General features: G+C 35.4%; 2 protein-coding genes across 2 annotated transcripts; one reads left to right on the top strand and one right to left on the bottom strand.

Moving 5' to 3' along the window:
- Positions 1–212: 212 nt before the first annotated feature.
- LOC148194986 (G-type lectin S-receptor-like serine/threonine-protein kinase At4g27290) lies at positions 213–3,917 on the top strand. Its single transcript, XM_088094611.1, has 7 exons — positions 213–1,628; positions 1,978–2,100; positions 2,254–2,411; positions 2,486–2,696; positions 2,786–3,023; positions 3,118–3,265; positions 3,487–3,917. The coding sequence occupies exons 1-7, from the start codon at positions 365–367 to the stop codon at positions 3,784–3,786; spliced, it is 2,442 nt and encodes an 813-aa protein (XP_087950737.1). The 5' UTR covers positions 213–364; the 3' UTR covers positions 3,787–3,917.
- A 3,007-nt stretch (positions 3,918–6,924) lies between these two features.
- On the bottom strand, positions 6,925–11,205 carry LOC124842964 (G-type lectin S-receptor-like serine/threonine-protein kinase At4g27290). The gene is made up of 7 exons (XM_088095561.1): positions 9,892–11,205; positions 9,649–9,792; positions 9,030–9,193; positions 8,147–8,357; positions 7,626–7,863; positions 7,401–7,542; positions 6,925–7,325 (listed from the first exon to the last, which is right to left on the bottom strand). Exons 1-7 carry the CDS (start codon positions 11,141–11,143, stop codon positions 7,020–7,022), a joined length of 2,457 nt encoding a protein of 818 aa, XP_087951687.1. The 5' UTR covers positions 11,144–11,205; the 3' UTR covers positions 6,925–7,019.
- Positions 11,206–12,904: the final 1,699 nt, after the last annotated feature.

Genomic DNA, 12,904 nt, shown 5'->3' with positions numbered 1-12,904 from the left:
TAATCAGAACGCGGATAGTAATGATAAATCTCAAGTACAAGGGTGACAGTGCCGTCTGATAATAACTTTATAAAATTATATGTTGTGATTTCAAGGGCGAAGTTGAATATATAAAAAGAAAAATAATATATAATAGAAAAATTCAAAATGTTGGTATATTTTGCAATTAAAGTCCACCTGCCTTTCTCTCAGAAGAACGCTGTGAGATAAGTTGAATAGTCAGTGATACATTAAAATAATAATATAATAAAGTTTTGTATAGACATGGAACGGAGGAAAGAGTATCCAGTTATGTAGCTAATCTTTGAAGATTTTGGAAAGTAGTGGAGAAATTTAGAGTTAACTCTAATCCAAGAAGAAATGAATGGAAAGCTTAAAGGCAATGGTTTTGTGGTCTCTTGTGTTGCATTTCATACCAGGTTTGAGCACCCTTGAAACCATTGGTCCTGGCCAATCAGTGAAGGATAATGAGACTCTAGTTTCAGCAGAAGGGACTTTTGAAGCAGGGTTCTTCAACTTTGGGGATCAAAGTAGTCAATACTTTGGTATATGGTACAAGGATATTTCTCCAAGAACAGTTGTGTGGATAGCCAATAGAGATACTCCAGTTCAAAACTCCTCAGGAGTTTTGAATGTAACTCATGTGGGAAATCTTTTCATTTTGAATGGTTCAGGGGCCACATTCTGGTCTTCCAATACATCAACAGCTGCAAAGAATCCTGTTGTGCAGCTTTTGGAGACTGGAAATCTTGTTGTGAGAGAAGAAAGCAACCCAGAGAATCTTCTATGGCAGAGTTTTGATCTTCCTGGGGACACTTTGTTGCCAGGGATGCGACTTCGAAGTAGCATGGGAAATGGCAGTTTTACATCTCTGACATCTTGGAGAGACACAGAAGATCCTGGTAGAGGTGTGTATTCATATCACATAGATACTCGTGGTTTTCCTCAAGTGGTGATTACGAAGGGAGGGGCATTGTTGTATAGGCCAGGTTCATGGAATGGCAATATTTTATCTGGAATTCCTTCTGCAACATTGTACAAAATCTTTAATTTCTCTTTTGTTATAACTGAGAAGGAAGTCTCTTATGGATATGAACTACTGAACAAGTCAATTGTTTCGAGGTACATGATCACGTTAACAGGTCAAATACAACGTTTTGTTTTGTCTGATTTGACAAATAGTTGGCAGCTTTTCTACTCAGGCCCCGCAGACCAGTGTGATAATTATGCCGTTTGTGGGGTGAATTCTAATTGTGATGTAAATAGCTCTCCAACGTGTGAGTGCCTTCAGGGTTTCATTCCCAGATCCGAAGAAAAATGGAATGCACAAAACTGGTCAGATGGGTGTGTTAGGAGAGTTAATTTAGATTGTGGCAACAGTGATGGCTTTCAGAAGTATCAGGGAACGAAGTTGCCGGACACATCAACCTCATGGTTTGACAGAAGCATGAACCTTGAGGAATGTAAGAATTTCTGTCTGGAAAACTGCTCCTGCACAGCATATGCAAATTTAGATATCAGAAATGGTGGAAGTGGATGCTTGCTTTGGTTTAATAACATTGTGGACGTGAGAAAACTAACCACCGGAGGACAAGATCTTTTCATAAGATTGGCAGCTTCAGATCTAGGTGCTAATACTTTATTTCCATCTAACATATAACAGAACATTCGTTTGTTGCAGAACTTGGTTTAACTGTGCGAAATACATGTCTATAAATTCCTGTTCTTACTATGCTGCACATTATGTTTGTTGCCTGACAGTTCATCCTTATTGCAAGTAGATAACATAACATATAAGAAGTGATGATCATTAGAGGACATTGTATAATACTACTTAGCATAACAAAATTGTGATCAGGAAGCATCTAACTGCCATCAACTTTCATTGTGAATACGTGCTTTAGATGCCTTATGTTTTGGGATTCCTAAATTGCTCAAAATTTGGTGTGTTGGCTAACAGTGCTTTTATTTTCTCAGGTCATGAAAAAGGCTTACGCAAGAAGCAGCTTGCAGGAATTCTTGCAGGTTCTGCAGTGTTTATTGTGGTCATGATATTATTGGCAGTGGCCATACTTCGGAGAAAAAGGCTTGAGAAGCCAGGTACTTATACCATGGTAGAATTAATAGTTATTTTACAATTGAAAATATTTTTTTCTTACAAAATTTTAAGGTTTGGTAACCTTTAGATTTTCCTCTTCCGATAGAACCTATAATGCAAGTAATTTATATACATACATTCTTCTATCTTCACAGGAAACAACAAAAGTGTTAGCTGGAAAAATCACTCTGTTAAGACACAGAAGGAAGACATTGACATTCCAATATTTAAGTTTTCAACCATAGCTAATGCAACTAATGACTTTTGCGTTACTAACATATTGGGAGAAGGTGGATTTGGACCAGTTTACAAGGTAGTTTGATTGAACTTATATCTTACAATTAGATTTATCTTCTGTGCATAACTTTCTTATGAAATGATTGTCAGGGTACTTTGGCAAATGGCCAAGATATAGCTGTGAAGCGGCTTTGCAATAATTCAGGACAAGGACCGAAAGAGTTCATAAACGAAGTTGTGCTAATTGCTAATCTTCAGCACCGGAACCTTGTGAAGCTTCTTGGGTGTTGCATTCAAGATGATGAGAGGATCTTGATATATGAATTCATGACTAACAAAAGCTTGAACTACTTTATTTTTGGTCATAAATTTTATCTTGTCCCAACACTTGGTCTTATCTTGCCATGATCACCAAACCATCTTCATGCTAACTAGTTGAAATTTTTTCAGATGAAGCTAGAAAATGTTTGCTAGATTGGGCTCAGCGCTTCCAAATTATTCGTGGGATTGCCAGAGGGCTTCTCTATCTTCATGAAGATTCTAGATTAAGAATTATCCATAGAGATCTCAAGACCAGCAATATTCTTCTAGATGAAAACATGAATCCAAAAATATCAGACTTTGGTCTCGCTACATCATTTGGAGGAGATGAAGTTGAAGGCCAAACAAAGAGAATAGTGGGAACTTAGTATGCATGCATAAATAACTTGATTTGTTACTTTATCTTCATAAAATTTCCCTCTTCTCCCTTTCTGAGCTCCATTTCATTTTCTGTATTACAGTGGTTATATTTCTCCAGAATATGCAGCCCGTGGGAATTTCTCAGTGAAATCTGATGTCTACAGTTTTGGTGTTATATTACTGGAGATAGTTTGTGGAAAAAAGAATAGGGAATATTCTGACGATCATGATCATGACCTTCTTGGACATGTAAGTCTAGTCCACTCATACCATTTATATTGGCATAGTCTTCAGAGCATGTTTGAAAACCCATCTCCTTCATTTTTATCCACTTCAAAGAGAAGCTATTATCTGTAGCTTCTGCGTTTTTTTCGTTATTGATCATGATTTTGAGCATTGAAAAGCATACAAAACGTAAGTAAGAACACACTGTGAACTCAAAATTGACAATTTTAATTTGATGATCATAGGCATGGAGACTTTGGTGTGAAGAAAAACCAATGGAGTTGATAGATGAATCACTAGGCGAATCAGTAGCTCTAGCTGAAGCTGATGTATTGAGATGTATTCACATTGGGCTTCTATGTGTACAAGACAGAGCAGAGGATAGACCAGAAATGTCATTAATAGTTCTTATGCTGAATGGTGAGAAACCATTGCCCAGGCCAAGGGAACCTGCTTTTTATCCCCATCAATCTGGCTCTTCATCAGGAAATAGTAAACTGCAATCAAACAATGAGATTTCTATTTCATTGTTGGAGGCAAGATAGTTTATTTATATATATGAAGTTATAGAATTCAATGTAAATGAGGCAACATCAGTCAACATAAGATATATGCTACAGTTTCACCAGATGAAATACATATTTCTGTGTCCTGTGCTGTAGGCCACTTAGAGACAGGGAAAAGTTTTTTCACTTGCATGACAATCCGACATGGAATTGCTGGGAACATCAATCCAAAATTTCCAAATCTTGATGCAAGTAATTGAAAAGCTTCCAAGGCTTGGCGAATGCGTCTTCACTCTTGAAGAGGTGTGATAATTTAAGCCACTATCTAAGCAAAGTCATGAACTTTTGCTATGTAAAGGCATCATGTGCGGAGGGAAGACATACATAATCTAGAGAGAGGGGATCATGACGGGGAAAGGGCCAAAAAAATATAACAACTTGGCAAAGAGTAATAATGCAGCGGAAAATCAATCCCCCTTCTTGTGAGCGAGGAGCACCAAACAAATAGAACAAAAATGAAATCCAAAAGCACAGAGACACCAACAAATTTTTAACGTGGAAAACCCCTCAATGCAAAAAACCACGAGTTGTCTCCACTAAAGAAAAATCCACTATGATCAATAATAGGGTACAAAAGAGTCTCCAATCCAATAATAATACCATCTGATGTGTTCAATAAGCCAATTTAAATAAGCACAAAAGCTTACAAATGAGAACAAAGAAGATGAAAATTCTCCAAAACAGGGTTGTTGGTGCGGGACTGATTTCTCCCAATCTAGACCTCCGATTGATGATCCAAACGGTTAGGATGAAGAACCATATGTCTGGAACCTATTGTCCAAAAATCAGCTCGATCAACAACTTCACAGCCACGAAAACACTAGTGCAGATTAAGGGTTATGCGGGAATAGCTTTCTCTCTTCCTTTTTCTCTCACTTGGTTTTTGCCTCTCTTCAAATAACTCTAATGTGCTCTACTAATCTGACTCATCTCTATTTAACCTAGTGAGACCTAATGATCCACATTATTTGAGCCTATTTTCCACATAGGAAGGGAGCCCAATAACCCAATAGATCACACATTTTGGAAACTCTAGGAATTTTCTGAAAGGCAGAGGTTACAGAACTGATTAGACAACAATACCAGTTTCCCATGCTTTGAGAATTCAATTATGTTCAAATTGTCCTTGCTGATGCAGTATGAAAAATTCACATGTACCATGAAGGCATTTAACATGCGATGTAAGACTTTTAGTTAATAAACACGTGTTAATGTTTGGTCTATAGTGAATGACAGACCCTATACATATTCAGTGATTATTTTTAACTTTTTGTCAAGCTCATGGATAAGGTGACTACCAAATTCAGAAAATCAGAGAATAAATTTGCATTTTTATCTGTTTCTTTTCAATATCATGTTTTACTTTTCTTCTTTCGAGTTTAGTGTGTGTTTGGTCTCAGAAACAAATACCTACATATGAAACACAATTCTTTAACTCAGCACACACCTATGATACTTCATTTTGTATCACATATCCGTGTCCGATACTTTAGATACTTTACTTATATTTATAATTTTTTATTTTCTTGATAATGTTTAATACATTTGATTTGTATTCACATAATAATAATAATCATATATTTATCATGTTTTTAAGAATTTTTTTACATTTTTCAACATGTATATTAGATACATGTCCGTATCCAATTGACGTATTGTATCTGTTCATCATAGGTATACGCCCACATTAAACTACTCCAATATTAAGTTTGAAATGCAGCCTATTTGAGTATTATGCATGAACCATGAAAGAAAAGGGCAATATCCTAATGTTTCAAAAAAGTAGATAAACGTTTAATGTAAACACCTATAATTTCTAAATACAGTGCAGGGAGCAACCAATCTCTTAAGGAATAAAAAAAAGGAAAAAATTCTATGAAAGCAACCAGTCTCCTAAAGAATAAAAAGAATCTGATAAGATTCATCCAGTCTCTTATGGAATAAAAAAGGGGCAAGATACGAGGGAGCAAATAAGCTCTTAAAATAGGGAAAATACTAGTTTGCAGATCTGATGAGAGTAATTATCGATGGAGTGAATAAATTCTCAAGTTTCGCTTACTTAGAAGTGATTTACAGTTTTTTGGGTACAAGATGAGATGTTTACCTCATGCATTTTTTATGCTCTAAACCATTTTTGGAAATAGAAATCAAGACAACAAACAACATTATTGCAATTCGCACGAGATGACATAGATGATACATCCGAAGATTTTCCAAAAGCAGTGCAACAACGAAAATACATTAATTTTGTTCTGACAAAGCAAGTAAAAAGAACAAAACATCGTTCAAAGTTGACCATTCACAATCTGGTCATCAACAACTTCTTTTAGGGAAGCTGAAAAGTTTATATCAAGAAACAATACTTTTGCTTGGTCAACAACAACCTCAAATCCATCTTTGAAAGAACATTAAGCCATAGGCGGGAATGTTTTTACATTTCATATTCTAGAACGTTACAAACAATGAAAGGTGATATTAAGGTCACCATGCAACTTAGCAGTTCTTTTTAGAAGCCCAACATTATTTGGGCTTATAATAGGAGATATGACATTTAAGTCGATAATTAAAAATGTCTTGCTAAGGCTAAGGGGTTGTGTGATGATAAGCTCAAAATGGTAGACCCAAAACTAATCAAGATAAGTTGGTCATACATTTTCTTAGTCTTACAAGAGCTAAAGGCCGGAGGCTGTGTCATGATAGGCACAAAGTGATGGACCTAATATCGATTGGATGTTTTATAGGAGGGAAAGGTTTTGATTATCGTTGACCTAGTGGTTACTGAAGGAACTAAAAGGTCAGGTAGTAAAGATGGGACATTAAAGACTGAAAAGAGGAGTAAAGAGAGTGTTAAAGGAGAGAAAACTCAAGAGACAGGTGAATGAAGATAAAGAGGACTTTGGAAGCAAAAGTTGGGAAAATCAAATCTGTAAATGCTCTAGCTGATTGGATTTTTACCTTTTGGCTAGAACAACCTGTCATATATTTTGTTTGTGATAACATCCATACAAATAAGTTTTTTTTATCAAGATTAATTGATAATTTAGAATATATTTATTTGAGTTGTTGGTAACATTAGTTATGTTCAATTTGAAATATTTTGTAATGACTTGTGTCAGATAGAGGAACTATACATATATTAGAAGCAGTTTGCATTAGTCAGTACTCGTCCACAATCACGTATTAAACCAATCCAAAACATGTTTGAAATGCAACTATCTAGCAGACATTATGCTAAGTGACAAGTCATTATTTGTGTATTGTTTATGACTGCTTGATGATGAACTATCACCAGCCATGCTTGTACTTGTAAAGAATCCAGGCAAGTTTGGCTGAGGCAGTGCAGATTCACCGCTTAGCATCATAACCACAGATGACATGTTTGGCCTATCTTCAGGATTTAGTTGCACGCACAGTAGTCCCACATGAATTGTTCTTAGAGCTTCAGACAAATGGACTGACTCAGTTATTGCTGCATCAACTACTTCAGAACATTTGCCTTCAGTAAACAGCCTCCACACCTGCATAAGTTTTCAAACCATTTGGTTATCAGCAGAAACATCTCAAAGGTGGTTAGATTTCAAGTTCATTCTTACATGTGCCAGTAGATTATCTTGATGACAGAATCCTTTATTTCTCTTCCCACTCACTATCTCCAATATCAGCACACCAAAGCTGAAAACATCTGACTTTGTTGAATAAGCTCCATCAATTATGTACTCTGGAGGAAGATAGCCACTACAATCACATGCACCAAAAGTCATTGTAAGACAGTGCCAAGCGATCATACTCATACTACATTGGTGTAATCAGACACTTACTAGGTTCCAACTACATGTTTTGTGGTTGCTTCGATTTCATTTCCTCCAAAGCTTCTAGCCAGTCCAAAGTCCGAGATTTTTGGGTTCATTTCGCTATCTAACAAAACATTCGCCGCTTTGAGGTCTCTATGAACTATTCTATGCCTTGAATCTTGATGAAGATAAAGAAGACCCCGTGCAACCCCGTTGATAATCAGCATGCGCCTTGGCCAATCTAGTAACATGCTCTTGTTTTCATCTGAGAAAAATGTGACCAAGCTTTAGATAGTGGTAGATCAGTTTCAGTAGTTTCTATATAGATAGATTATGGAATGATAAACTTAAGTGCAAAATAAATTAATATCTCTTCCTCATGCCATGATAAATAACTGGATTGGAAAATTTATTTCCTTTCTAGCATGATTTTCTTGTATTATCTGTTTAATTGCAATAATTTTCAAGCTAAGAGAATCCAATTAAACAAATGAATATATAACCCCAAATGAATGAAACAATAAAAAAAGGTTTCTCTTGAAACAAACCAAATATGAAGGAATCCAAGCTTTTGTTGGGCATAAATTCATATACAAGCAATCTTTCTCCTGCTTGAAGGCAGTACCCTAGTAGCCTCACTAAATTCCTGTGCTGAAGCTTTGCAATATGCATAACTTCATTTTTGAACTCTGGAAGTCCTTGTTTGGAATTCATAGAGAGCCTCTTCACAGCTATTTCTCCTCCATCGGCCAGGATGCCCTGGAATTTGTGACAACGACAGATTAAGCTATGAATAGACTTCATTTTACTAAAACGTGTTACAGAAAAATTTATATAACTTTAATAGTTCAGTTCATGTGTTCCAACATTTAATTTCGTTTTTCTAATATAGAGAATTGATTACAAAGTTCAATGACGTGATATATGAAATGTGATATATAACAAGCAGGGAATTAATAAAGGAAAAAGAGGCATAGAATCCGAAGTATAGTCATCAGCAGATCAGCTAAGCTCTGCAAGGTCTACTAGTCTGAATACTTTTGTCTTTGTTTTTTATTTTCATTTTTAATGTATAAAATATAATACTGCTTTGAATCTGTTATCTGTTTTCAAATATATTTGCATAACAAATAGAAAAAAAAATATGTCTGCTGTCAAGATTTCCTATAAAATAGTTTTGAGAACAATAAATAAAGCAAAATAAAGAAACATGTTTTATTGTAATAAAAAATGGAAAACAGAAAATACTTTCTTAAAACAAATAGTTCCTAGATTTCTTCCAGAAAAAGACATTGCTAAAAGTCCCGTCTCTTATAATTATCATCTCTAACCATTATTTGACCATATAGTGGTACAACACTGCACAAAATGTAAACAATTATTAAATATCATGCATTCTATGCTCGTGAAGACATTTTATCAATTAATTACCTTATAAACTGATCCAAAGCCACCTTCTCCTAGTTTGTTGTCAGGTGAAAAGTTGTTGGTTGCAGAAGTAATTGTAGACAACTCAAACATGGGTAACTCTAGATCTTTACTCTCGTGCTCATTTATTACATTCACGTCTGGTTCTAGATTACCTCCCATCTTTCCTGCAATATAGTAATTGGAATGTGTAAGGAATAAAGAAGTCGAATTGTAGAATATGCTGTCTTCTGTACTCTTTGTACCTTAATCTGCCTCACCCAAGTTTAAAACAGAGAAAAGCAAACTTAGTTTAAACAATTTTTTTATGCAGCTATTGACAACATGACTCACTTTATTGACTAGCATTAAAGTGCTTTAATGATTGTGAATAATGAGTTATTCTTGTTGAGATTAATACCAGTTAACCAAATCTCAAGGGAGAAAGATAAACTCAAAGACAGTTAAAATCTATAAGGTAACTAAGTAAAATATGCCTGCATGCACTGACTCAGAGCTTACATCATCACCTATAGAGGTGTTTCAAATTTGTGGATAAAGCAGCCTAAGTTTGCAGTAAAAAGAACATATAGAAGAATCAAGACACGTAATTTAAAATCATAAATAGGAACTACTTAACCACCTTTCTGCCGTGTCTTCAACCGTTTATAACGGGTGATGAAGGTTAAACATAGTATTAAAATTCCAATAAACAACACACAAATTATGAAAACACTCTTGTACTTCCGGATGTTGGATTTATGCAATTGCTTTCCTTCAGTAGCTTCTGTAAGAAAGAGATATTCCAAAACGGTAAGAGTGACAAGATGATAACAAAAGAAAGAAACAAGAAGGGATGTTCCACAATTGAGAGACAATATCATACCAAATTCTGAACTAGCCATCCTTACGTATACGTCTTCATCAACATCGGTCAATTTTCTTATGTCAACCAGATCATTAAACCAGAGTAAACACCCATTGGGCCCTTTACTCATATCCAATGCTGCATAAGCTTTACAGGAGCAGTTGTTCCTGCAAAATGTCTTACAATCCTCAAGGCTCATATTTCTGGAAAACCAGGATCTCTCTGTGTCTGGTAATTTCAACCCTGGAACCGGCAAAAACTCATCTTCATGACAACTCAGTGAAGTTCTCCTGACACAACCACCATACAAGTCAGCCGTTTTGGGCACAAATCCATCCAAGCATTGACATGGAGGAATGTTGTCTATATTGCAGGAAGCATAGGCTCCACATTTTCCGTAGTAATCACAGTCATCCACCGGAATTCGTGCATGCAAGCTCCAATCTTTTCGTTCACTATCCCAAAAGGTCCCCAGAATACGTCCCTCTGTTGTTAGCACCATCCTATGTAAAAATGACTTGTTGGTATGCTTAAACATGAAATACAACTCCTCGTCGTTCGAAAGAAAAGTAAATCTAGTATAATCACTTTGTTTCAACAGAGGTGCCCCACTGAACTGAACACCATTCCATGATCCAAAACGATATCTTTTAGTAGTTCCTTCTCTCAAAACAAACTGTGGATATCCAGTGATATCAAGTTGATAATTATATACACCATGAGATGGATCCTCAGAGCTATTCCATGATGACATGTATCGATTCAGACCTGTAACTAAATTTCTTCCAAACTTCTGTCCTGGCAAGAGTGTGTCCCCTGGATAATCAAAACTTTGCCACAGTAAATCCTTTGCCTCATCATTGCCGTTTCCATTCTGCACAATGAGATTTCCAGTATCCAAAAGTTTTGCCACCGGATGTCGTGCTGAGCCTGTTGTGTTGGAAGACCAGATGACACTCTTGTTGTGGTTGAGAAGAACAAGAACTCCGGTTTCATTGAGCTTCAAAACTCCTGATGAGTCATTAAGAGGGCTGTCTCTGTTGGCAACCCATACTACAGTCTGTGTTGGGATCTCATTATACCAAATTCCCACATAACGGTTCTTGGAATTGCCTGGACTGAAGAATCCCAGTGCATAGGTTTTGCCAGGTGAAACAATGACTTGGCCATCACTGATAGATTGCAATACATTAATACTTTCTCTCACAGTAGTAGCTGCTATACTATTCAGCAAAGCAAGGCAGAACAGAAGCAAGGTAACTCTTTCCATTCAGGTGCTTATCCTTTTCTTCAATATTTCTGTTCCAGTAATCGCAATGCTTTTAATATATCAACAAAGTGAGGTACAAAACCTGAAGCACTCCCTTAATGAGTTGATTTTTCAACTTGTGTGGTTCGTTAATGAGGCAGGTGTGCTCCATAAAGTCAATGATCTCAAAACAAGCTGGTTCCACACAGCAAACTGGCATTCTTCGAACTGAAAGCAACTTAGACATGTTTTTGGTGATGTGTACAAAAAGTGGTTGGTATCTATTTATGCATATACTATACATAAAGTTGTGGCACATGTATGCTGACTCTTCAATTAATGAATGAATAGACACAATGTACGGAATGAAGAGAGACTTAATGTTTGGTGGCCATTGCAAAGGAAATCATCATAATGTTAATCATCTTATCTGCCAACATTACAGTTATTGATGCGTCCAGCCAAACAACAGTGTGAAAACCATGCAGAAAAGGTTGAATTTGGACTACCTTCACCAACAATAACCGATGCATTCAATGCAAGCTAAACAACTTTTTAAACCCCCAACCATGATGATGTTTAGGCGCATTATTAGAATTTATCAAGCTAGCAAATTATACCTGTATTGATAGGTAATTTGAGAGGGATTTAGAAGGAAGATTCAATGATAATGAAACACCAATCTAACTCACGTAAAGGATCATACCACCTTCAATTCAATACTTTTAAGACAATAAATTTGTGATTCTTCTTTTTTTATTTAGTTGTCAACTTTCACATTTTTATTCAATTTTAGACTTGACTCAATTAAATTCTTAATAATCTTTCCATCAAATATGAGTCTCTTTCATATTCATACATTTTCGAGCTGAAAAATTTCTATCCACGAATATCTGAATAATAACTCATTCTTGTATCATTGCACAACCAAACATGTTTGTCTAAAACCCTGAAAACTTTTAATATGAGAGACCATATTATATTCATTTTAGCCTAATCACTAAAATGATCCTTTGACTCTATTACCACTGCTGGGGTATTTTGAGAAAGATTTATCAAAGAGATTAAAAAATAATGAGTCAAACTCACATGAAAGGTTATAGGTATCACAAAACATCCCATGATCAATGTGATTTTGTGAAAATATTCTAATAAAAAATTTATTATTCTTTTACTCATGTTAACAACATGTCAATTGTTGGTCATGATATAAATGAGATTCAAAGTCTCAAAAGAAAATTAAACAAGTCCTATGAAGGATTTGGGGTCCTACAAAAACAAATTATTGACATGAGAATTGTTCATGACAAGAAAGAATGAAAAATTTTGTGACTTTCCCAACCAAAATACGTTAAAAAGTATTATAAAAATTTAATATGAACAATTCAAAGTCGATTAGCACTTCACTTGTAGGTCACTTCAAGTTGAGCTTAAAGTAATATCCTTGAAATGAAAAAAGAGAAAGAAAAGATACAAAAAGTTTCATATTCATCCGCAATTTATAGAATGTGGTGTATGTTATAAGGTCACACCATGCTCATGGTATTGTTAATGGTTTCTTTACAAATTTTGAAAAAGCTAATGGAAAAGCTATAAAGTGAATACTCAAGTATCTCATATATACTTTTAGAGTTTTTTGTTTATCCAAACTCTATGTTCATGTTGGGAATTCAAGTGTAAGTCCAAGTTCCATATTGGATAAAAATGAGAAAGTAGAACACTTATAAAGATGAAAGACCCATTAACTCATTGCTTTAAGGTTTTGGGTAGAGAGTGTTGTCA

This window comes from Vigna umbellata, chromosome 7, assembly GCF_029865625.1.
Source record: "Vigna umbellata cultivar VRB3 chromosome 7, Vumbellata_1.0, whole genome shotgun sequence".
Taxonomy (NCBI): domain Eukaryota; kingdom Viridiplantae; phylum Streptophyta; class Magnoliopsida; order Fabales; family Fabaceae; genus Vigna; species Vigna umbellata.
Note: the sequence above shows the minus strand (reverse complement) of the source record. Positions and strands in the feature narration are given on the sequence as shown.

Coding starts and splice junctions, on each gene's coding strand:
- LOC148194986 (XM_088094611.1), top strand. CDS start 365: ATGGAAAGCTTAAAGGCAATGGTTTTGTGGTCTCTTGTGTTGCATTTC. Junction 2,412..2,485: donor GATTTGGACCAGTTTACAAG/GTAGTTTGATTG, acceptor AATGATTGTCAG/GGTACTTTGGCAAATGGCCA. Junction 3,266..3,486: donor ATCATGACCTTCTTGGACAT/GTAAGTCTAGTC, acceptor TGATGATCATAG/GCATGGAGACTTTGGTGTGA.
- LOC124842964 (XM_088095561.1), bottom strand. CDS start 11,143: ATGGAAAGAGTTACCTTGCTTCTGTTCTGCCTTGCTTTGCTGAATAGT. Junction 8,358..9,029: donor GCTTTGGATCAGTTTATAAG/GTAATTAATTGA, acceptor CACAAATTCCAG/GGCATCCTGGCCGATGGAGG. Junction 7,864..8,146: donor CTTGGATTCCTTCATATTTG/GTTTGTTTCAAG, acceptor CATTTTTCTCAG/ATGAAAACAAGAGCATGTTA.